Source organism: Meles meles, chromosome 2 (genome assembly GCF_922984935.1).
Source record: "Meles meles chromosome 2, mMelMel3.1 paternal haplotype, whole genome shotgun sequence".
NCBI classification, from domain to species: Eukaryota; Metazoa; Chordata; class Mammalia; order Carnivora; family Mustelidae; genus Meles; species Meles meles.
In genome coordinates this window covers 144,059,373-144,086,356 of record NC_060067.1, presented here as the reverse complement: position 1 = coordinate 144,086,356, position 26,984 = coordinate 144,059,373, and the positions used below count along the sequence as shown (strand labels likewise).

General features: G+C 36.0%; 1 protein-coding gene across 7 annotated transcripts in view; it reads right to left on the bottom strand.

Moving 5' to 3' along the window:
• Positions 1-26,984, bottom strand: part of LRBA (LPS responsive beige-like anchor protein) — a 759,801-nt gene that overhangs the window by 644,188 nt on the left and 88,629 nt on the right. For all 7 annotated transcript variants that reach the window (XM_045989499.1, XM_045989508.1, XM_045989525.1 and 4 more), the window contains exons 3-6: positions 18,322-18,553; positions 18,009-18,109; positions 11,930-12,025; positions 57-178 (exon numbers count right to left, since the gene is read on the bottom strand). In XM_045989499.1, the coding sequence (XP_045845455.1) occupies positions 57-178; positions 11,930-12,025; positions 18,009-18,109; positions 18,322-18,553 (551 nt within the window). The remainder of the gene's footprint in view (positions 1-56; positions 179-11,929; positions 12,026-18,008; positions 18,110-18,321; positions 18,554-26,984) is intronic.

Genomic DNA, 26,984 nt, shown 5'->3' with positions numbered 1-26,984 from the left:
AAATATTCTCTCACTATCCAAGTAAGATAACAACACTAAGTTACAAAAATACATACCAATATAAATATGGTTTATCCTTATCCACATTGATATTATTAACAGGGTCCATTCTTAGCCAGGTATGAAATGTAAAACCATTCTGGTACGGCCACTTGGCTATAGGAGGTAATGCAATGGCCTAAAGGAAAAAACTTTGAGTTATTGATTCATATGAATAACGTTATTACTGAAATCAAGAAAATGAGACTTTACAATCTGTATATATTTCTACTACATGTTATTCTATACCATGATTAAAATATCTAAAAGTCTCTTTATCCAAAAGACTTTTAACAACTTCTAAATTTTCCAAAATACATAGTAACATTAATTAAATAATAAAAATATTCCATGTGACCTGCTGGATACATGAATCTTATTTGCTTCGTTTCTTACAGTGAAAAAAAGATTCAAAAGTATTTAAATTAAGAGGTAGTAACATCAAATTGGAAATTTGTTGCTCAAATGGTAAGGTATTAGAATAGAAAAAGATGGACAAAAAAGAAAAAAGTTAAGAAAAAAGTTTAGAATATGATTTTTTATTAGCAAATATAAAGCTGGAAAAAATCAGTTCATAACATTTTAAAATTATATTCAAATCACTATAAAAATAACTTCACTACCTGGCTTAAAATTTTATTGAAAAGATCATAATTTTATTTAAAGTTACAAATTTTAAAATCAAATTTTACTTAGAAGTACATAAGGACACAGAATAGCAAAACAACAAAGTTGGATACTCATACTATCGAATTAAAAACCTACCACAAAGCTACTATGATAAAACTATGTGGTACAAGCATAAAAACAGAAATATAGGCCAATGAACTACAACTGAGAGCCCAAAAATAAACTCTTATATTTGCATTCAACTGATTTTCAACAAGAATTTCAAGACAATTCAATGAAGAAATAATAGTTTCTTCAACAAATGTGCTGGGATAATTAGGCATCTACAAGGAAAAGTATGAAGTTGACTGCTTTCTTACATTATATACAAAAAATAACCCCAAATAAATCACAGATCTAAAATGTAAAAGTTAAAACTATAAAATTCTTCTAAGAAAAAAATATCTTTATGATCCTGGGGTAATTAAGTAAATCCTTGTTAATTAGGCCACCAAAAGTGCAAGCAACCAAAGGAAAAAGTGTACCAACTGGATTTCGTTAAAATTTAAAAAAGATTTGTGCTTTAAAGAATATCATCAAAAAAATTAAAACCACAAGCCAAAAGAATGAAAGAAAATATCTGCAAATCATACATCTGATAAGGAACTTGCACCCAGAATATATAAAGAATTCCTACAACTCAATAATAAAAAGACAAACAATTTAAAAAAAGACCAAAAGATATGAATAGCCATGTTTCCAAAGAAGATATGCAAATGGCCAATTGGGACACGAAAAGATGCTCAACATCATTAGTCCCTAAGGAAATGCACATCAAAGCCATGGTTGGATACTACCTGACACCCACTAACGATGGCTATAATCAATACAACAGACATGGGGCGCCTGGGTGGCTCAGTGGATTAAGCCGCTGCCTTCGGCTCAGGTCATGATCTCAGGGTCCTGGGATCGAGTCCCGCATCAGGCTCTCTGCTCCGCAGGGAGCCTGCTTCCCTTCCTCTCTCTCTGCCTGCCTCTCTGCCTACTTGTGATCTCTCTGTCAAATAAATAAATAAAATCTTTAAAAAAAAAAAAAAAATACAACAGACATTAACAAGTATTGGCAAATATACAAAGAAATTGGAACCCTCATAAATTGCAGGTGGGAAAGTAATATGATACAGCCACTTTGAAAAACAATCTGGAAGTTCCTTAAATGTTTAAACACAGATGTTCAATATTACCCAGCAATTCCACTCCCAGGTACATACACAAGAGAAATGAAATGAAAACATGTCCAGACAGAAACTTGTATGAAAAAGCCCAAACCAGTGTAATCAATAATAGCCCAAAAAGTGGAATCAATTCAAATATCTACTAATTAATAACTGATTAAACAAAATGTAGGTATCTTACATTAGAATATTAGTAAGCTATAAAAAGGAATGAAGCATTAATTCATGCTACAACAGAGATGGGCCTCGAAAACAGTATGCTAAAGGAAAAAAGACAATCACAAAAGGCCAGATATTATACAACCCCATTTGTATGAACCATCCAGAACAGAGAAATCCACAAAAAAGTAGAGTAACAGTTGTTGTTATGCCCAGGAGTTTGAGGAGGAAATGGGCTAAAAAGAACAAAGTTCCTTTTGGGGAAGAGAAAAATGTTCTAAATTTGATTGCGATGGCGTATGCACAACTCTGTAAACACCATAAAACATTCAATTGTATATTGCACAAATGAATGGTATCATATGCAGGTTATAATAAAGCTGTTAAAAAATATCAGACTACACAAGTTTTTAAACTGCTATAATTTACATATGCACTTATCTATATATACTGTAACACATATATTCTTTTATACGTATAAGATATCCCATAAAACTTGAAAAATATCATAGAGCCAAATTTATGCAACAACAGTAATGACACTTCAAGAGACCAATTTAAAACTAATGTTGCTTTAAGAAAAATATAGTTGGGGGGCGCCTGGGTGGCTCAATGGGTTAAAGCCTCTGCCTTCGGCTCAGGTCATGATCCCCAAGTCCTGGGATCGAGCCCCACATCAAGCTCTCTGCTCAGCAGGGAGCCTGCTTCCTCCTCTCTCTCTGCCTGCCTCTCTGCCTACTTGTGATCTCTATCTGTCAAATAAATAAATAAAATCTTTAAAAAAAAAAAAAAAGAAAGAAAGAAAGAAAAAGAAAAATATAGTTGGGAGTGCCTGACTGGTTCAATCAGTGGAGCATGTGACTCCATTTCAGTGTTGTGAGCTCAAGCCCCAAGCTGGTCTCAGAGCTTACTTCAAAAAAGTAAAACAAGAGAATACATATTCAATGTGTATACATGTTTTCTCTCACTATAAAATGAGAATAGAAAATGTATTGAGTGGCTCAGTCAGTTAAGCATCTGACTATTGATTTCGGCTCACGTCATGATCTCAGGGTAGTGAGCTCAAGAACCACACTGGGCTCCAGCTGCGTATGGAGCCTGCTTAAGGTTCTCTCTCTCCCAGGGGGCCTGGGTGGCTCAGTGGGTTAAAGTGTCGGCCTTCGGCTCAGGTCATGATCCCGGGGTCCCGGGATGGAGCCCCACCATGGGTTCCTTTCCAGCGGGGAATCTGCTTCTCCTGCTCCTTCTGCTGTTCCCTCTACTCAATTTCTCTCTTTCTCTCAAATAAATAAATAAAATCTTTAAAAATTAAAAAAAATAGATTCTCTCCCCCTCCCCCATAGCTCATGCACATATGTACTCTCCCTAAAAAGAAAAAAAATGCAAAAGTTTTATAAAAATAATTTATCCATGAATACTTTAATTTCCCTTCAAAAGCTATATCTAAGGAAAGAAGTGAGTCACTGAATATATTTAAAGTTCCATTCCCTAAAAGTTCCAAAAGCTGTTCAGCTTAACTATCCCACTTCCAGGAAAAATGCAAGTAAGTGGAATAGACACATTATGATTTCAGAGAATTATAAACAATACAATTATAATATGCAAAGAAGAGAGAGAAGATGGAAGAAGGGGAGGAGGACCTAGCCTCATCTTGTCCCAGGAACACAGCTAGATAACTATCAGATCATTCTAAATACTCCAGAAATCAACCTAAAGGCTGACAGAACAAACTTCACAACTAAAGGGAGAGAAGAGCCACATGGTAGGAAATGTGGAGATGTGGTTTATGGGAGATCACAGGTCTTGCAGAGAGGAAGGAGCCATGGTCGCAGAGAAATGCAAGAGAGAGAAGAGCACACAGGGGAACACACAAGAACATTTTCCCCCAAAGACACAAGCTGGGAAAATGAGAGGGGCTGATTTTTGTGATTTAGTGAGTTCTTCGAACCAGCAGGGCTTGAAAACTGGAGTTTTAAAGGTCAATAGGCTTGGCAGGGATAGAGCCCCAAGGGTGCTGCCCTACTCCTAAAGAGAAGGTAGGTCAACAACCCAGGGGACAAACAGCATGGACAGAGTGATCTGAGGAGCACCTGGGGCACACTGGGGTGGATATTAGTGGAGCATGTCCCTGAGAAGTGGTATTCAAGGAGATACCTCTCCAGAAAAAAGGAGCTGGCTGACACCATTTTCCTCCCTTGCCTCCCAGCATACACACTGAGCCACCTGCAGAAAGAAGCTCAAGCTTCTTCTGGCTCCCTGACTTGCTTATAGCATATCCTGCACCCCTGCACTCTGGCACAACTGCCCTTCAGTCAAGCTTGCCTCAGTCCTAGCACAGCAAGATCCTCCCTCAGCAAACCAGTGCAGACTCCTGCCCACAACACATCCCTAAAGCCCGAAGCTTTAAAAGTCAACAAACTTGCTGGGATAGAGCCCAGAGGGCATTGCATTGCTCCTGAACAGAGAGCAGGCCAACAACCAGGAGGTGGACAGCATGAAGATAGCAATCTGAAAAAAGCCCTAGGACACACAGCAGGAAGACTATTCGCTCTGAGTGCCTCCCTGATAGCAGTGTGCATAGAAACGCCTCTGCAGGAACAAAGGAACTGGCTGGTGCCATTTCTCATTCCCCCACCCCTCTGCATACACACAGAGCCACCTGAAGGAAGCAGCACGGACACTAGCTGCCTAACTTGCTTCACCAAGTCCCACACCCTTAGCTCTGGTGGTGCTGCCCTTCTCAGTCAAGCTTGCCTCAGTCACAGCAGGGCAAGCCACTTCCGCAAAAAAATCCCTGCCCACACCATGTCTCCCGACCAGAGAGTTTTGCAGGGCTTCAGTTCTAGCGGAAGAGGTATCAGGTCTCATTTAACAAGCAGACCAGAGCACACCTAGATATAACTCACTACATTGGTTTTTTTTTTTCCTTTCTTTTTTTCTTTTAATTTACTTTCAGCGTTAACAGTATTCATTGTTTTTGCACCACACCCAGTGCTCCATTCAATATGTGCCCTCCCTATTATCCACCACCTGGTTCCTCAACCTCCCACCCCCCCACCCCTTCAAAACCCTCTGGTTGTTTTTCAGAGTCCATAGTCTCTCATGGTTCATCTCCCCTTTCAGTTTCCCTCAACTCCGTTCTCCTCTCCCATTCTGACCAAGAACCAAACACTGCCACTGAAGGCAAGGAAGAATCTCTGCAGAGGAGTGGCCTAAAGGACAGAGCAGCCAAAACATAAGAGCCAAGTGCACACAGCACACACTGGAGATACTCCCTGAAGCACCAGGCCCTGGGCACTATTGACCTCTTCTTCACAAAGCCATTCCTCTCAGGAGAAGGAAACATAACGGACTTTTCCAACACACAGAAGAAGGCAGTGACTTAGATAAAATGCCAAGACAGAGACATTCATCACAAATGAAAGTATAAGATAAGGTCCCAGACAGAGATCTAGGGAAACATATATAAGTAATGTGTCTCATGGAGAATTTAAAGTAACAATCGTAAGGATGCTTGCTGAACTTAAGGAAAAAATGGAAGACTTCGAGATACTTAATGCAGACATAAAAGAGTTAAAATACAATGAAAAGTGCAACAATTCCAAGGCTAGAAGGAGAATGATGAGTAGGTGATACAGAAGACAAAATAATGGAAAATAATGAAGCTAAACCAAAGAGAGAAAGAATAATTCTGGAACATTAGAACTGATCTATAGAACTCAGGGACCACCAAACATAACAGCATTTGTATTATTTAAGTCCCAAAAGAAGAGAGAGAAAAAGGGACAGAAAATTTTTAAAGAAAATCAGAGCTGAAAAATTCCCTAATATGGGGAAGGAAACAGACATCCAGATCCAGAAGGCATAGAGAACTCCCAACAAAAATCAACAAAAGCAGGGCAACACCAATACATACTACAATTAAATTTACAGAGTGATATAGAAAAAAAATCTTAAAAGCAGCAACACAAAATAAGTCCTTAACTTACAAGGGAAGACTCATAAAGCTAGATGCAAATTTCTTAACAGAAACTTGGCAAGCCAGAAAGGGCATGATACATACAAAGTACAGAAAGGGAAAAAGCTACAACCAAAAATAATAGCATAGGCTACCCAGCAAGGCTATCATTCAGAATACAAGGAAAGATAAAGAGTTTACCAAACAAACAAAAACTAAAGGAGTTTTTGACCACTAAAGCAGACCTGCAAAAAATATTAAAGGGAACTCTTTGAGTGGAAAGGAAAAACCAAAAGTGACAAAGACAAGAAAGGGAACAGAGAAAAATTTCCAGAAACAATGACAAAACAAGTAGTAAAATGGCACTTAATACATATGTATCAATAATTACTTTGAATGTAAATTAAATAAACACTTAGGGTGTCGGGAGAACATGGGTGGATCAGTCAGCTAAGCATCTGATACTTGATTTCAGCGCAGGTCATGATCTCAGGATTGTGAGATCGAGCCCTGTGTTGAGCTCCATGCTGGGCATGGAGGCAGGCTGGGATTCTCTCTCTCCCTCTCCCTCAGCCCCTCCCTGTTTGTGCTCTCTAAAAATAATAACTAAAAAAACTAAAAAGACACAGTGTCAGGATGGATTAAAAAAAAAAAAACAAGAATCATCTATGGAAGGAAAAAAAAGAAAAAGAGAGAGGGAAGCAAATGCTAAGAGACGCTTAACTATAGAGAACAAACTGAGGGTTGATGGAGGAGGGTGTGTGGTGGATGGGTTAAATGGGTGATGGGTATTAAGGAGGACACTTGTTATGATGAGCACTGGGTATTATATGCAAGTGATGAATCCCAAAATTCTACTCCTGAAACCAATATTACACTATGTGTCAACTAACTAGAATTTAAATAAAAATTTGGAAAGAAAAAAAAATAAAAATCAAGACCTACCTATATGCTCTCTACAACAGACTCATATTAGACCTAAACACACCTGCAGACTGAAAAGTGAGAGGATGGAGAAACATTTATCATGCAAACAGACATCAAAAGATGTGAGAGTATGGGGCACCTGGGTGGCTCAGTGGATTAAGCCGCTGCCTTCGGCTCGGGTCATGATCTCAGGGTCCTGGGATCGAGCCCCGCGTCGGGCTCTCTGCTCCGCAGGGAGCCTGCTTCCCTTCCTCTCTCTCTGCCTGCCTCTCTGCCTACTTGTGATCTCTCTCTCTGTCAAATGAATAAATAAAATCTTTAAAAAAAAAAAAATGTGAGAGTAGCAATGCTTACATCAGACAAACTGAACTTTAAGCCACAGACTATAACAAGAGATGAAGAAGGGTGTTACATCATAATAAAGGGAACAATCTACAAATCTAACAATTATAAATATTTATGCACCCAACATGGGAGCATCCAAATACATAAAACAATTAATAACAAACATAAAAAAACTAATTGATAATAACACAATAATAGTAGGGGACTTTAACACCCTTCTTACAACAATGGAGAGATCATCTAAGAAAACACTGGCTTTGAATGACAGACTGGACCAGATGGACTTAACAGATACATTCATCATTCCATCAACATTCCATCCTAAAGCAGAATGCACATTCTTTTCATGTACACATGGGATTTCTCCAGAATACATCACATTCAAGGTCACAAATCAGGCCTCAACAAGTACAAAAAGACTGAAATCATACCATGCATATTTTCCTAATGGTATAAAACCACAAGTAAAAACGTGGAAAGACCACAAATACATAGAGGTTAAGGAACATGCTACTAAACAATGAATCAGTCAACCAGGAAACCAAAGAAGAAAGTACATAGAAATACAGGCCTACCTTAATAAGCAAGAAAAATACAAATAAACAACCTGAACTTATAACTTAAAGGAGCTAGAAAAAGAACAACAAACGAAGCCAAAAGCAAGCAAAAGAAAGGAAATAATACAGATCAAAGCAGAAATAAATGATATAGAAGCTAAAAAACAACAGATCAATGAAACCATGAGCTGGTTCTTTGAAAAATTAATAAAATTGATAAACCCCTAGCCAGACTTATCAAATAGAAAAGAAAAAGGACTGGGGCGCCCGGGTGGTTCAGTGGGGTAAAGCCTTTGCCTTCGGCTCAGGTCATGATCCCAGGGTCCTGGAATCAAGCCCCATGTCCGGCTCTCTGCTCGGCAGGGAGCCTGCTTCCTCCTCTCCCTCGTTCTCTGCCTGCCTCTCTGCCTACTTGTGATCTGTATCTGTCAAATAAATAAAATCTTTAAAAGAAAAAAAAGAAAAGAAAAAGGATCCTAATAAATGAAATTCACAAATGAGAGAGGAGAAATACCAACACCACAATAGAATTATAAGGGGATATTAGAAAAAACTATGTACCACAAATTAGACAATCATAAAGTACCAAAACTGAAACAGGAAAAAATACAAAACTGTAACAGACTGATAACCAGCAAAGATATTGAATCAATAATTTAAGAAATCTCCCATGAACCCAAAGTCCAAGATGGATTCACAGGTGAATTTTACCAAACATTTAAAGAAGGATTAATATCTATTCTTTTCAAGCTACTCCAAAAAATAGAAATGGAAGGAAAACTTGCAAATTCATCTTATGAGGCCAACATTACCCAGATATCAAAACCAGATAAAGACTTGACTAAAAAAGAGAACTACAGGCCAATATCCCTGATGAACGTGGATGCAAAAATTCTCAATAAAATACTCGCAAACCAAACCCAACAGTACCTTAAAAGAATCATTCACCACAATCGAACAGAACTCACTCCTGGGCTGCAAGTGTCGTTCAATATTCACAAATCAATCAACAGGATACACATTAATAAAAAGGAAAAGAACCATATGATCCTGGGACACCTGGGTGGCTCAGTCAGTTAAGCACTGGACTCTTGATTTCGGCTCAGGGTTGTGAGATCAAGCCCCATGTTCGGAATCCATGCTCAGCAGAGAGTCTGCTTGAGATTCTCTCTCTCCCACTCCCCATAACACTCCATCCCAACATCTCTCACTCTATTAAATAAATAAGTCTCTTAAAAAAATAAAAGAACCATATGATCCTTTCAACGGATGCAGAAAAAGCATTTGACAAAGTACAACATCCTTTCATGACAAAAACACTCAACAAAACAAGGTTAGAGGGAACATATTTCAACATAATAAAAGCCAAATACAAAAACCCACAACTAATATCATCCTTAATGGGTCAACATTGAGAGCTTTTCCTCTACCAGTGAGAAACAAGACAGGGATGTGCACTCTCACCACTATTATTTAACACAGAACTGGAATTCCCAGCCACAGCAATCAGACAAAACAAAAAATTAAAAAGCATCCAAATAGGAAAGGAAAAAGTCAAACTTCCACTATTTGCAGATTACATAATACTCTATACAGAAAACCCAAAAGATTCCACCAAAAATTACCAAAAGTGATAAATAAGATCACAAGATACAAAATCAATGTATAGAAATATGTTGCATTTCTATGCACCAATAATGAAGCAGCATCAATCAATGGAACAGGAAAAAAAATAAATAAACAGAAATGAACCCACAACTACATGGTCAACTGATCTTCCACAAAGCAGGTAAGATTGTCCAACGGAATAAAGACAGTCTCTTCAACAAATGGTGTTGGGAAAACTGAACAGCAGCATACAAAAAAATGAAACTGAACCAATTTCTTACACCATACACAAAAATAAATTCAAAATGGATGAAAGACCTAAATATGATATAAGAAACCATTAAAATCCTAGAGGAGAACACAGGCAGTAACCTCTTTGACATCAGCTGTAGCAACTTTTTTCTAGATCTGTCTCCTGAGGCAAGGAAAACAAAAGCAAAAATAAACAATTGGTACCACATCAAAATAAAAACCTTCTGCACAGCAAAGAAAATTATCAACAAAACTAAAAGGCAACCTTCAGAATGAGAGGAGATATTTGCAAATGACATATCTGATATAAGGTTAGTATCCAAAATATATAAGGAGCTTAGAAAACTCCATGCCCAAAAACCAACACAAATAAAATATGGGCAGAAGACATGAACAGACATTTTCCCAAAGATACAGATGGCCAACAGACATAAGAAAAGATGTTCTACATCATGCATCTTCAGGGAAATACAAATCAAAACTATGAAGAGTTATCACTTCACACCTTCAGAACGGCAAAATTAACAATACAAGAAAGAACAAGTGTTAGTGAGGATATGGAGAAAAAGGAACCCTCTTGCACTGTTGGTGGGAATGCAAACTGGTGCAGCCACTCTGGAAAACAGTATGGAGGTTCCTCAAAAAGTTAAAAATAGAACTACCTTACAATCCAGCAATTGCACTACTAGATATCTGCCTAAAGAAAACAAAAATACTAATTCGAAGAGATACCTGTGCCCGGGTGTTTACAGCAGAATTATCTACAATAGCCAAATTATGAAAAGATCTCAAATGTTCTTTCACTGATGGAGAAATAAAATGTAGTGTATACACAACACATACACACACAATGAGATAGTACTCAGCCATCAAAAAGAATGAAATCTTGCCATTAGCAACACCATGGGCGGAGCTACAGAATATCACACTATGTGAAATAAATCCGAGAAAAACAAATACTATATGATTTTACATATTCGGGGAATTTAGGAATCTGAACAAATGATCATAGGGGAAAAAAAGGCAAACCAAGAAATGAACTCTTAACTGGAGAACAAACTGATGGTTACCACAGGGGACAGGGGCAGAAGGATGTGTTAAGCAGGTGATGGAGATAAGGGAATGCACTTGTCATGATGAGCACCAGGTGACGTATGGAACTGCTGAATCACTAAACTGTACACCTGAAACTAACATTATACTGTATGTTAACTACTAGAATTTAGAATAAAAGAAAAACAAAGTTAACAAAAAAAATTATGCATTTCAAGAAAGTTAATCTCATAAAACTGATTCTTATATTAGAGGCAAATTATAGGCTCAATGCCAAGAGAATGAAGTTATTCTAGAAAGCTTCAAGTCTAAAATGCTTAGTAAGGAAAAATTATGAAGGAGAAACAATACAAGCAATAAACTGTCCAAAGAAAGCAGTGTATTTTATGAAAAATATTCAAATATTACAAATGTTCTTTTAAAACACTCTTTTCTTTTTTCAGGTATTACCTGACTACTACATAGGGCCTAAGAAGTTAGTAAGCTATTATGAAAAACAAAGTAAAAATAACAAAAAATTATCTCAGAAAAAGAACAAACTGAAATACCCTCAAAAAATTTTTTGCTAGTAACAAGCAGATGAATGTAATATGAAGAGGTAAAAAAAAAAAAAAGCTTCCATAAATAACATATGCACATTATACAATGCACTCCTATAACATTTTGAAATATTACAAATATTACTATCAGTGTCTTATTTAAACTATATTAAACTGATTAAGGCTTAAGAAATGCTGAAATTGATAATTTGGAAACTCCTGAATCAGGAGAACTTGCCCGAAAGTTTCAAAGATTTATTCTCATTCTATATACCAGGTGAAAAAGAAACACCCTTTGGGGAAATACAAGGCTGAAGAAAGATTCAGTAAGATAGAAAGTGAAAGTGTCACATAAATACCTATTGGACAATGCGGAGATAAATTCTAAAGACAACATGTTCAAAAGAACTGGGTTCTTACTCCATTATTGCCCCAAGCTGTAATGGGCAGCTTTCTTAACTTCTATGAGCCTGTATTTCTTCACCTCTAAAATAGGAAAAAGTAACACGAATAACTGCTGTAAGGAATAAGTTAAGTTGTGCAAAGAAGTTTCTACCTAACAATGAACGTGTCAGGTTGTTTACACGGCTGTACTTTCTGGAAGGCAAGGAAAGACTCCAAATGATTTCCTCATTAAAATTTACTTACTGCAGCACTCTTTCCTGGAAAGTTGAAAAAGGCATCAGGACCATACTTCTGAGGCATATGCTTTAACACAGATAGCAACTTTCCAGCATGTGGAGGCTATGAAAATAATGAAAAGCTCATTAAACACATTATTCACCATGAAACAAAAAGTTATTTTAATATACTCATACTTTAATATACCCAAGAAAAACCAAATGATGCTGTTAGCTAAAAGCATATAAAAAGCAATTATTTTCACTATCTTAAAGAAATATAAAATGTACCTATGCCATTTTTGTAATACGATAGAACATACGAGGTGTTTGATAAATATGTGCCAATATCACCTGACACCTGAATCTTCTCCATACTGTTTTAAAATTACAAACTATATCAACCTACCACCCACCCCTCTTTAAAACACACTTTTTAATTTCACAAATAATGCTTACTATATTATACTGTTAAGGACTGTTTTCAAAGAGACAATAAAAATATTTTAACCTTATAACCAGAGGTGGTACTATTATTATCCCATTTTATAGAGGAGGACTCTGAGACAGAAGAACATGTCCAAGGTCACACAGGTAGCAAAATGGCAAGGCTGGGATCAGAACTCAGTCTTACTTGAGAATCCATAGCTTTAACCACTACACTTTTACCTTTCTATTATGCTCTCAGAGAGCTTCCCACCGCCTTTAAAATAAAGACCAAAAGCCTTACCACAGCCCACAAGATACTCGATCTACCTCACTAGCCTCATTCTGCATTTCTATCTTCTGCTCTCTGTATTCTTCCCACAAAAGGGCCTGAGCACAAACTATTCCTTGTGCTTAAAATGTTCTCACTAGGCCCACTTCTCTTCCCTCTTAACTAAATAAATATTACCCAACTTGTAGAGCTCATCCTAAAGGTCCACTTCCTCGTAGCAGTCTTCCCTGACCTCTGAGACTGGATCCAGTCCTCTGTCATACTTCATTCTATAATATTACCTTTACTATATAGCATATTAAAAAAAGCTGTAGCATTACATCTATTTAATGCCTCTTTGACCCATAAGTCTCCTCTAATACACAAAACAACAACTAAAACAAAAAGACTTATTTACAAGGAAAAGAAATGAACAATCATATACACATTATCATTTCAATCAGTTTATAAACAAACAGGATAAAGTGTAATACATTCTTCCTCATTAAAAGTTCTAAACAAGGCCAAACTACAAGTGAAATCACTCGCTTGCTTTCATCTTATTTGGTATCTACTCTATTAATAAAACGTCTAAGAGTCCAGCAATCTTTTACCTAAATGTTAAGTGGAGAGTTTTATTAAGTGACCAAGAAATTTTTAATTAGCCACCCTGCTCAATTATAAAAGTGTAGCAACAAGTAACTACATTCATGTTGATTTTTTAAAATAAATTCCAAAATGAAATAACTAAAAATAACTCTGCAGTCAAAAATAAAAATATTACAGCATTTCCACCTAGAGAACCATTCCACAGATGTCTGAATTCTTTTCAGTTTTGGGGTTTTTTTTAAGATTTTATTTTTAGGTAATCTCTACACCCAATGTGGGTCTTAAACTCACAACCCGAGATCAAGAGTTGTATGCTCCACCAACTGAACAAGCTAGGCGCCCCAAGGCCTTGCTCATTTTATTAACAGCTCATTATTTTCTCACTTTATGCCTTAAACCTATTCTCATTCAACGCCAAGTCACATAAGCAACTGTGTAAACATATTTAATCTTTTTATGTGTTTCTTTAAAAATGTTTTTGTGTGACTGTACTTATAATTTAAATGATATTGGGTTAGATACATTAACCTGTTTCTTCCTGCTTCTTGCATCTATTCACATTAACTTTTGCATTGATTCTAACTGCTATATAATAATCTATTTTATGCATCCAATACATTTTACCTGTCTACTTTCCTAATGAGAAGCCCCCCATGGTGACAATTCACTGCCACCAAAAATAATGAGTCATTGAACATCCTCATGTGTTTTTCCTTATGAAACTGAGAGTATCGGGGCACCTGGGTTGGCTCAGTGGGTTAAAGCCTCTCCTTTGGTCCATGTCATGATCCCAGGGTCCTGGGATCAAGCCCCACATTGGGCTCTCTACTCAGCGGGGAGCCTGCTCCCCCCACCCCCACCTGCCTCTCTGCCTACTGTGATCTGTCTCTCTCTGTCAAATAAATAAATAAAATCTTTAAAAAAAAAAAAGAAGAAGAAGAAGAAGAAGAAATAAAAGAAAAAAAACTGAGAATCTCATGGAACATGTACTCAGGAGCAAATTACCAAGTCACCGGATAGCAGTTTAATTTATATGACTAAGTAGTGGTAGACTACTCGAGGTTGGCTAAATGAGTATTCACGCCAACCACCAGCAAACACGTTCAAATAACCCTATCCCTGGTTTTTTGTAAGTGATAAATCACTAAATTCTACTCCTGAAATCAATATCACACTGTATCTTAACTAGAATTTAAATAAAGATTTGAAAAAAAAAATGAAACAAAAACTGGAACAAAAGATGGGATTTGAAATAGACAAAATCAAAATATGTATGTAACTATAAGATGTGTAATCTAACATTTATGTAACATAACCCTCAGAACTTAGATGCAATCACTTGGCCATAGTAATTATAATTATGCTTCAATATTCTAATATGTCTACCCACCATGGTAAGTGACGGGGGGGGGGACATCAATCCCATCAATTCTGTCATTTAAGCATAGCCATGTTCCTTTTTGATTTAAAGAATTCTGTTTTAAGCTAGTTTAAAAGTAGGCTATGGTCTATCTTGTGCTATCATTACTACCAATAATATGAAAACAGTTCTCAAAACATAATCAGTGAATCAAATAATTTTCTGCTTCAACTACTGATGCAAAGACTTAACTTGCTGAAACAAAGCAAAGCTTGCCAATTAGCTAAGAAATATAAATGCTGACCCCACCAAAATAAAATAACCCTATCCCACAATTATATTTGCTATTACCCAACTTTATAATCCTTAATACTAACAGACAAAAGGTGAAATATCAATATTGTTTTAATTTGAAGATCTCTAGTTATTAGTGATTTTGTATTTATTTGGTTGTGGGGTTTCTATATAAACATCTATTCATATCCTCTTATTTTCTCAGTTTTCTATATTCACCAAAAAAAGTATTAAATATACATTCACAATAAATACAGAATATAAATCAAAATTTAAATGAAACCAGCATATAGGCCATCCTTGACACCTGATGGTTTAACTTACAATTTTACTTCACAATGGTGTGAAAACTATATGCACTCAGTAGAAATAGTACTTTAAAGTCTAATCTTTTCCCAGGCTTGTGATATGCAATCTGTAGTACAATACCCTTAAGACACTGGGCATCACAAGGGTAAAAAACTGATACACTTAACAACCATTCTGTACCCACACAACCATTCTATTTTGCACTTTCAAAACAGTATTCAATATATGGCATGAGATATTCAACACTATATTATAAAATAAGCTTTGTGTTACATGACTTTGCCCAACTGTCGGCTAATATAAGTGTTCTGAGCACATTTAAGATAGGTTAGGCTAAGCTATGTTGTTTGGTAGCGTAGGTGTATTAAATGCATTTTCAACTTATAATGGGATTATCAGGATGGAATCTCACTATAAACTGAAGAAGATCTGTACTTCCTCCTCTAGACATGATACATTAACAGGACCTAGACTTATCAAAGCATATAAACACCAGAATACTGGATAAAATGTATGAAACAAAATCTGTTTTCAGACATGGAAGAAGAGGTAGCTCAAGTCTGTTGATACTTGAGAAAAAGGAAACAAAATGAGCCATGAAATAATCAGACTTTCTACCAGGATACAATTTCTATCACTGCACAGGAAGAAGGAAACAAAATAGAATTTAAAGGTCTCATTGACTCGACGAGACTCGACGAGGCAGAGAGTGGAGTATGGGTAGTCTAAGGCAGATAAAAGCTTTAAGGCAGAGTACTAAAGAGAAAAAAAGCTATGCAGACAAGAAGCTCCAGAAATCCGCATTGACTCCTTGGCTTAATATCAAACTATTCAAACCTGCTATAAAACTGAACAAGGTGAGGCCAAGATATCAACAGCTGTAAGACAAAGAACTCCCATAGCTAGGAGAGAGCCAGAAACTGTTTGAGACCACTGTGTAGAGACCACAGTCTTATACTACCTCTTATCCCGTATCTGAGACTTAGGGTCATTCACAGAGGTCCCAGTAGATCAGGTCTGAATAAGGAAGCTAATCTGGCCCTAGAACAACAGCCAATCTGAACCTGACCAAAAGAAAACTTTTAAACTAGCCACAAATAATATCTCCACCTACCAAAACAGACTAATAATCTAAAAAAAGGTATGACAAAATCCAGCACTCAACAAGGAACAATTCACTGTATCTAACATCACTCGATCTAAAATCACTAGCATTAAAAGAAGGAAAATAAGACCTATAAGCAGAAGCAAAATTAGTGCATTAAAAAAATGATCTAGAAAATGACAAAGATAGATTCAGTTGATAATAACATGAAATAAACTATTATAAATATGCTCAAGAGTCCCAAGGACTTAAAGGAAAACATGAACATAATGAGGAAAAATATAAGATACGAAAAAGAACTAAAGAGAATTTATAGAACTGAGAAAACTGAAATCTGAAAATTTTAATGGACAGAATCAACACACTGCAGAAGAGCAGTTACCTTAAAAATACAGTAATAAAAACAGTCTAAAATGAAGCACAAAGAGAAAAGACTAAAAAAAGAAAATGTGAAAAGATTTGAGTGACCTACTAGACACCATCAAGAGAGCTAACATACATGTAATTAGAGCTAACACACATGTCCCAAAAAAGGAGGGAAGGACAAGAAAATGATATTTGAAGAAATAATGACCAAAGTGTTTCCAAATTTGCTGAAAATTATATTATAAACACACAGATACCAGAACTGTAATAAGAATAAACACAAGGCGGGGGGGGCATCTCGGTGGCTCAGTGGGTTAAAGCCTCTGCCTTTGGCTCAGGTCATGATCCCAGGGTGCTGGGATCGAGCCCCGTATCGGGCTCTCTGTTCAGCAGGGAGCCTGCTTCCCCCCCTCTGCCAACTTGTGATCTCTGTCAAATAAATAAATTAAAATCTTAAAAAAAAAAAAGAATAAACACAAGGTAACCTTACCAAGAAACATAATAAAATTCCTACAAATCAATGATGATTTTTTTTTTAAGTAAGTTCCACACCCAATACGGGGCTTGAACGCAAAACCCTAAGATCAAGATCCTACCAACTTAAAAGTGATGAAATCTTAAAAGTAGCCAGAGAACTAAAGCTTGATACAAAGAAGCTCAAATATAACCACTTTAACACAATAGAGTGTTTATTATTACAATGCACCAATTTAAATATATTTCATCAGAACTAGATTAAGGATCAGGTGTAGCTGAGCAGCACTGTGGACAATGATCCCTAAAGAGCTCTGAAATAAGTCTAGAAATGCAACAAAAGTGGGGAAAAATATTTATTAGTATTCTTCTAAGAGGTAAGTAACCAAGTGGCAGGAAGAAACAGTTTGCTAAGGCACCTGGAGTTCAAAATAAGTTGACACTATTGCCATTCATTGAAAATGACCACTAAATTGAATTTGTGGACGGTGGAGCCAATTAACTGCACAGCTTGTGTTCACTCAGTGGGTTAGTCAAGTTTAAGGACAACAGCTAAACTACTCAGGTCAAGAGAGAATCTAGGTGCTGCTATCTTAACACTCTTCCTTCTCTGTCCTTACCCTTTTCCTCTAATAAATGTTAAATGTATTTTGAAGACTAATAGTTTGAAGAAAGGCCAAGTAATAGCCTGCCTGGAACACCCAGTTCTCTCAGTCTGCACCTGTGTCAGGTCATGGCAAAAGTAGCTGTTCAGACCTAAAAACTACTTTAATTGATCTCTTCCCTTCAATTTGACATTTACCCCCGTATAATAATAACAGTTGCTTAAAAGCCACTAATGTGTCTGAGGAGAGGAATACTTTCAAATATCAAAGAGTATTCCATTTTTTTACCCATTGTCCTTTATCTCCTTGAAGTTTACTGAAGAATAGCTTTAGTTCTCGAACGGTCAAATTATAGCTAGCCAGCACTCCCAACATGTCAACTAAAAGATCTGGAAACAAAAGAAGACAATAAAACAATCAATTTATATTTCTTCAACTATTAAAATATACTGTGCTTATTTAAGAGTCTGAACATTAGAGTTCCACACATATTAGATGTTCAAATATTTCTGAAATATTACTAAATAAGAGAAATACAGTATTTAAGAATCAAACTTTATTTCTTTACATCCAATGTACTACAGAAAAAAAAAAATCATACCTGCTATCATATTGTCAACTTTTTCAATCTTCCCAAGCACTTTCTCAACAAGGCCTACTTCAGTGCAGACTTGAAGATTTCGTATGCTTTTCTTCAGAATCGCTGTAAACATGCTCCAGACCTCTGCTTGGCAAGTAATATCACATTTCTCTAGTAGGTCCACCATGCAGATGATACTCTCACCTTCTTGGATAATGAAATTCATTTCCAAATCAAATTGCCCTCCTACCAGCTTCCAAAAGGGGGGGGGGGGAGGAATTAAAAATATTAGTGCTTTTTTGATATAACTAGAGCACACTCCTAAGCTTTAGGTTGGCAGTAAATACCCATACACATTCTTCTCTACCCTCTACAACGAAAGGGTCCATAAAGACACATACACACACACACACACACACACACACACACACAGAGTTCTAAAAAATATTCTAAAGAAACCTTCAAGTCAAGACAGCACAAAGTCAAGCAAGACTTACAATATAAAAATGGAAATATTCTTCAACAAAAACAAATACAGGATGTCTTTGGTAAATCGCTACGTACTGACTTGATACCAACAAAGATCTAACTTTTAGCTCTATAACTGCTTCTAATTCAATATTTATGAATCATGAACTCTGTGAACTATCCATAACAACCTACAGGTGTTTTGCTGCTTATACAAAATACAAGCTCACAACAGGAATCAAAAGCTAAAAGTGCTCAGAGTGGACACAGAACTTAGCGTTTATAATTGCCAAATTCCTAGTTTATTTTACCTATCGATTTTAATCCCCTTCCTTCCCTGTCAATAACTAGGATAACTTAAATATAATCATACATCCAAAGCAGTAATCAAGAAAATTTATTTCACTGATACTATCAAAAAATCCATCCAGAGAAAGATATACTGACCTATCCCCACAATGCCATCTCACCCACAGCATCCTCCCACAGAGGAGAGTTTTTTAAATTTAAACAAATTCCAAGTGTTTAAAGGAATTAAAATACTTTTATAATTACCTCTGCAAAGCTATCCTTATTAACTAGTATTTTAAAAGGTATCTGTCAGAAATACTACATACAAGATTCACCTACACTCCTGTCCTTCTGAGTATGTCTTGGTTTTTCATTATGCATCCCTAAACCCAAAATGTGGCCAAGAATTAGGAAAGTGAACTTTACAAAAACAAAATCTAACAGCTCATAAAAAGAATAACAGACACAACCTAATAGAGTTTACTCCAGAAAAGCAGGGAAAGTTCAGAATTAGACAATCAATTAAAACTCCTTGAAGCCAAGGATTGATGTCTCCCAGCTCCTGCCAAAGATAGATACACACTGCCAAGAGAAAGAAAAAATGGAAAAATGAACATCATGAAGCAGCATCTGCACATAGGAGATAGGAATTCCTGGCTAATGCAGTGGTAAAAGCATTCAGTTCTTCTGGGAAAGCTCTGGCAGAGATTTTAGTGTACAGTTCTGTGTATCATCAGCAACATCTAGCAAAAGCAAAGGAGCACTGGGTTTCTGCTAAAAGGGCCCCTCGGTGTCACCAGGCCAATTCCCCTAGCTACATGGTCATGGCTATAAAGTATACATGCCTGACTCCCTAATCCACCCAAAAATTCTGTTAACTACATAAGAACTCTTTTTTAATTTGTTTTTGTAAAAATCATCTGCTTGTCCTGTCTTTAACTTTTTATCCTGAAATAATTTCAAATATTCAAAAAGCTACAAAATAGTATAGAATTCCTATATACTCTTTACCCAGCTTCCCCAAATGTGAGTATATTATATATCCTAATAAAATCATTAAAACGATAAACAACATTGATAAAAAGACTAGTGACAAATTTACAGATCTTAATCACACTAAAGTCCTTTTGCTGATCCATGATGAGCATCCCTTTAGTCTTCTCCATACTAAGACCATTACATAGGCATTCTTTGACTATCAAGATTTTGATGTTTTTAAAGCATATTTGCCAGATATTTTAATAGACTCTTCCCATGTGGACATTTTTTCAGGTTTAAATTCAGGTTACGCATTTTTAGTGAAAGTATCCCAGAAGTGATGGATGTCCTTAGCATACCATTTCAATGGTACCTAATGTAAATACACCTCACTATTGGTAAAGTTAGCTTTGATCACTTGTTTAAGGTGGTGTTTGTCAATTTTTTTTCATTTTAAGGTTACCATAGGGGTACCTGGATGGCTCAATAGGGTAACCATCTGCCTTCAACTCAGGCCATGACCTTAGGGTCCTGAGATCAAGTCCTGCATTGGGCTCCCTTCCAAACAGGAAGTCGTCTTCTTTCTCTTCCTCTCCCTCTCCCTGCTCATGCTTGCACTCTCTCTCTCTCTCTAAAATAAGATCTTTAAATAAATAAATAAATAAATAACTGTTACTATATTTCGTGTTTAAATTATTACACATCTTGTGGAAAACACCTTGAGACTAGGCAAGTAGCTTGTTTCTCGCCATACTTTGTACAACAAAATCCAACAGCTCATAATAGAGTAAACCACAACCAAATAGTTTATTCCAGTTTTATGCATCCACTGATGGAGCTTACCTCCCACTGCTTTTACTGTGGCATTGCTAAATAGTTTTATATTTCCATCATACTTTATTATTAATCGTAAAAGACTTCCTTTAATAATAAAATATATCAATCACACCTGAAAAGCCAGCATCATGCTCACACGGGAAAACTGGAATGAGTCTCATGAAAGTCAGACACAAGATTAGGATGTGACTATCATCACCATCATTTGGTATTATTCTGGGGGCACAGAAGATACATTGTCAAAAGGTGGTAATGTATAAAATATCAGAATGGAGGAATTTAAATTACAATTATTTTGAGATGATGTGATCTGTGTCTGGGAAACCAAGTACTTCAACTGAAAAATTACTATAAATGAGAAAAGTATTTGGTACTGGAACTACTGACACAGTTACCAATATAAGTCAATGTCCTCTTGCAAAAGTAGATCAATAGATAGATTTAAATAAATAAATAAACCAACCAACCAATCTCAAAGGAATTATATTAAATTGAAAAGGCCACACACAAATAGCTATTACCTTAACAACTAGAAATTTATCCTACAGATACATTTAGGTAATGATGTTAGATGCAAGAACTTCACTGTGACACATTTTGAACAGAAATAAAAGCAACAATCCCCCCCAAAAAAACATTATCAGATAACAGTTAATAAAGTTGTATATGACTATATAATGGAATATGATGCAGCCAATGAAAAGAATGAGGCAGCTCCATCTCACATGAAAAAATCTCTAAAATACATTACTTAGGTGAGAAAATCAAGATGAAAAAAAGGTGAGCCATAAGCTACAATATGAATGTAAAACATGTATACACACAGGCAACAAGGATGATACACAAGAAACTAAAGAGTGATTGCCTCTGAAAAGGCAACAGAGCATCAGGGGAGAAAGAGCAAAGGGAGAGTTTTTAGCACATACATGTTTGGACATACCCCACACAGGTCTAAACACATCAAAAGTCTAGTTACAACTAATTTAGGAGACCTTACCTTCACCCTAATATTACTTACATCAATCTTCCATTTTAATCTGTGTTTATTTCTGCCAGTAACCACCCTTACAAGAAGCTACAGAATTAATTTTTGAAAGTAATTTCCAAAAAAACCCAAATATTTCACCAGCTTTTAAATTGAGTTTACAGTGTGAGAGCAGTATCTAGACAGGTGTTTTAAATATTTCTCCATTGCTTTAAATATTACAAAATATACCTTTCAAGGAGAAAATTGATGGCAGAAATTGATACATATAAATGTGTGGCATATTTGATATACTATATATATGCATATCTATTATACCTAAAAAGCATGCACAGGGTCCACAGTATGTCATGTTAACCCTTTCTAATAGTTATTTGAAGCTGATCAACCTTCAAAACACAAATTTGTTTTCAATGACAAGGATCATAATCCAAGTCTAGGCACTGGCTAGTTATTATCTGAGCTGTAGTAATGGCTCTGCACCACAAAATGTAATCTTCCCAAATGTCACAGTAAGTTATGAATATCTGAGCAGCCTAATGCGCTTTACTAGCCGTGAAATGTGAAAATGTAATCTTATTACCTTTTTTATGGTTGTATTTTTTTGAATAATGTAGCCTAGAAACTGATGTATAGTCTTTTTCTGCATTTTAGCATGATTTGGTCTCCTATGCTATATAGAACATTTTTCACAATTCTCCATTTCAACATATTTTAGTCTTGGCCTGAACTTCATAAACAATTTTTATAGCAACCTTCAGGGTGGCATAACATGCTTTCTATAGGTTATAGTTTAATGTACAAGATTATAGAAATTTTAAAGCATATTATTCAAAGAATTCAAATAACCTTCACAAGTTATGAATTAGGATTTTAATTGGGCATGATGACTACTTTCATCAGTGGATATATTAATAAAATACTTTAAGCTAAAATTAAATATCACTAAACCTAAGTCACTTGTATTTTCAGAAAACCAAGAAACACATATGGACCAAAATAATTAACTTCAATAGATTTATACAACTGGGAAGACTGTAATACAGAGAAAATTCTAATACTTCAAAGTAAAGCTGTATTTGCCCTGGAATCTTGCTAAATTCTTCCTCAGGGATATGGCCACAGTAAGGTAGAGCAGAAAAACTGGACAGAGCACAATACATCTTATGTCCCTAACCAGATATTTTCTACTTCTTGTGACAAATCACCTTTTATCTCTGGACCTGTCTACTTGTTTGTAAAACAAGCCAAATAAAAAGTAAGCTTCTTTTATATATGTGCATCCTTCAAAGATGTATTTAGTTTTTTTGTTTGTTTGTTTACTTTTTAAAAGTGCTAATGTCAAGATGTCCAATTTATCCCTAAGAATCTATTCCTAAGTGAATGTGAACATATACATGTTTATAGTCACTAGAAGCTTATTAATAGGGAGAAGTTGAGAGAAAATTACAACGATGTGGTCTCCCAACTTACATTTTCTTCTTCTTCCATAATAAGAGTTTCTAGTTTGGTACATGACGCCCAGGCAAAAAAAAATTTCACTTTCCTTGAAATTACCAGCCATGTCACCAAGTTCTAACCGCAGAGGACAGGCAGTTATATGTGCAACTGCTGGGCTATTACTCTTAAAGAACACAACTCAGCTTTCCAACTTTCCTCTTCTACTTACATAAGCAACTGGAAAATGGCAAGAACTAGAGTAGCTATCCTGGAACCTATGCCGTAAGTCTCATGGTGAATATACCAGAGGAGAAAGACCTATGGATCCGGACAACCCATTTCATAAAGAATTTGTCCACATAAAGATCTGTACATGAACAGGGGCACCTGGGTGGCTCAGTGGGTTGAGCCACTGCCTTCAGCTCAGGTCATGATCTCGGGGTCCTGGGATCGAGCCCCACATCGGGCTCTCTCTCAGCAGAGAGCCTGCTTCCTTTCCTCTCTCTCTGCCTGCCTCTCTTGTGATTTCTCTCTGTCAAATAAATAAATAAAATCTTTAAAAAAAAAAGAAAAAAAAAAGATCTGTACATGAACATTTACAGAAGCTTTATTCATAATCACCAAAAAGTATAAACATTCAAATGTCTACCAACTAATAAATGATAAACAAATTGTGATATAACCATACAACAGAATACTAATCACTAATAATAAGGAAAAAGTTACTGATCCCATTAACAATGTGAATTAATATCAAAAACATTATGCCAAGTCAAAGAAGTTAGACACAAAAGCCACATATTGTATGATTCCATTTATATGACATTCTGCAAAGGCAAAAGTATAGGGAGAGGAACTGGATCGGTGGTTCCCAGAGGCTGGGGAAAGCACAGAATTAACAACAAAAAAAACATATGAAGACTTTTGGGAGGTAATGAAATTTTCGGTATCTTGGTTGTGATACTGAACCCACAAATATATCCGTCTGCTGAATTTTAATTTCATAAAACTATACATCTAAGAAGGGTAAATTTAATAAACCTAAAGTTTAAAGTAAATTAAAAATAAAAAAAGCTCAAGCCATTTGCCAGTTATATCAAAGACAAAAGAAAAAGTAAGATCCTCCAACTAAAGGCAACAATGTAGAATTAAGATGGCAAAGTCATGGAATACAAGAAAATTGAAGAAAAACTTTGCTATCTATAATTCAGTCAAAAAGCATGTTCTACTGATAACAAATTATCCTTATAGTTTTCAAAATTCTCACATGTACTAGAAAGTAGCAAATAACATCTCCTCTCTCACTGTTCATTGTACCTTTCATAAGAATTAAAAAATTTCACTGAACTGTATGACATGTCTACAAAACCAGTATCAAGCAAAAAGTTTCTATGAAGTCTGAGAAATACTGCTTTAACAAGGCTAAAGATGTTCATAGGATAGAACTCCCAGAGATATACTACTATATATGTTTCAAAAAGATACATAACCAATGCATGGATTTCCCAAAATTTACTTGACAATGTAATCTTTTTTCTTTTTTTTGTTTTTCCTGCTAAGAGCTTTTCAAGGAATAACATTCTTCAAAAGCTTTTTTGAGAAACACTGGATAATGTAATATAATTGTGTTCTTAAAGCTTATTATATGAATATTACAGAATTATCTATGTTTTACAGAAACATTTAGTAGGCCTTTCAAATTTTCAGGTGAACGATTTAATTTTTTTTCCATTTTATTTATTTTTTCAGCGTAACAGTATTCATTGTTTTTGCACAACACCCAGTGCTCCATGCAAAACGTGCCCTCCCCATTACCCACCACCTGTTCCCCCAACCTCCCACCCCCGCCCCTTCAAAACCCTCAGGTTGTTTTTCAGAGTCCATAGTCTCTTATGGTTCACCTCCCCTTCCAAATTTTTTTTTTTTAATAAACATATAATGTATTTTTATCCCCAGGGGTACAGGTCTGTGAATCGCCAGGTTTACACACTTCACAGCATTCACGATAGCACATACCCTCCCCAATGTCCATAGCCCCCTCCCCCTCTCCCAATCCCACCTCCTCCCAGCAACCCCCAGTTTGTTTTGTGAGATTAAGAGTAATTTATGGTTTGTCAGGTGAACGATTTAAAGTAACCTATTTGTTTTTCATAAGTTCTTTTCTGTGATTCACAGAATATAATAATCAAAGAAAAAAAATCTCAAATTAAGATTACTTTAGGGGACAGAAAATATGAAAAATCAAAAGTAACAAAACTGTCCTGTCACTTCCTCTACAATCCAGTCCACAAATCCAGCAAGACAGATGTCCTCCCACACAATTAGGGTTGTTCAAAGTGACAAGAGAGTTCAGCTGGACTAACAGGTAAATTTCAAAGCTAGGTCATTAAGAACTTAATGGCTTCCCTTGTATCACTCATTCTAAGAAAAACTCAGTCACCATGTCATGAAGGTATTCAAGTAGCTATATAAAAGGCCCACTTGGAAAGTAACTGAGGTCTCCAGCCAAAAGCTTACACCAACGTGCCAATCATGTAAGTAGTTTAGAAGCAGGTCTTCCAGCTCCCGCTGAGCCTTTAATAAACTGCAACCTCAGCCAACATCTGAAATGCAACCTCATGACAGACTCTAAGTCAGAACTGTCCAGCCAATTTGTTCCCAAATTCCTGACCCACAGAAACTGTGAGCTGATATTTATTACTGTTTAAGCTGCAAAGTTTTGGGATAATTTGTTACACAACCAACAGATAACTAGTATGATTACAAATCAATCAGTTAATAGTAGTTGGGAGAAACTTTTTTACTCTGTATTTTCTGTACTTCAATTTTTAAAATTCTAACACAAAATAAAATAAATAATTTAAAAATACAAACAGGGACGCCTGGGTGGCTCAGTTGGTTAAGCAGCTGCCTTCGGCGCAGGCCATGATCTCAGAGTTCTGGGATCGAGTCCACATCCGGCTCCTTGCTCAGCAGGGAGTCTGCTTCTCCCTCTGCCTTTGCCTGCCACTCTGTCTGCCTGTGCTCGCTCTCTCGTGCTCTCTCTCTCTCTGACAAATAAATAAATAAAACCTTAAAAATAAATAAATAAATAAAAATACAAACAATACAATATACATACATAGATTACTATAAAGCTATGTACTATGTAAGCACTTTACATGAATTATCATCTTTAATTATCTCTCATTAAAAAACCCACACTGATCTTCACTTAATAGATGAGGAACCTGAAACATAACTTCCCTAAACTCACAAGGTACTAATGCAGCTGAACCAGGCTTCTGACACTCATTAACAGCTGTATATAATAGATTGTGACAAATAATATAGACTGGCTAACCCAGCATCTCTTCCCCAAAGTGATGAGTGAATACATATTTCAAGAATGAGACCGATGTGCCTGGCTGGCTCAGTTGGTAGAGCATGAAACTGTTGATCTCAGGGTGGTGGGTTCAAGCCCCAGGATGGCTATAGCGCTTACTTTAAAAAAAAAAAAAAAAAACCAGAAAAACACACAAAAAAACAAAAACGAAAAACCTTATTTTAAAAAGAGTGGAATGCAACAGTAATTAGTTATTTGAAAGCTATTAAATTTATGTACAAAAACATTAAAGAACTCAAATACTTAAGTCCCTTCCTCTCTTGTTTTCTGCCTCTACAGAGATTAGAAAGACAAATGCTC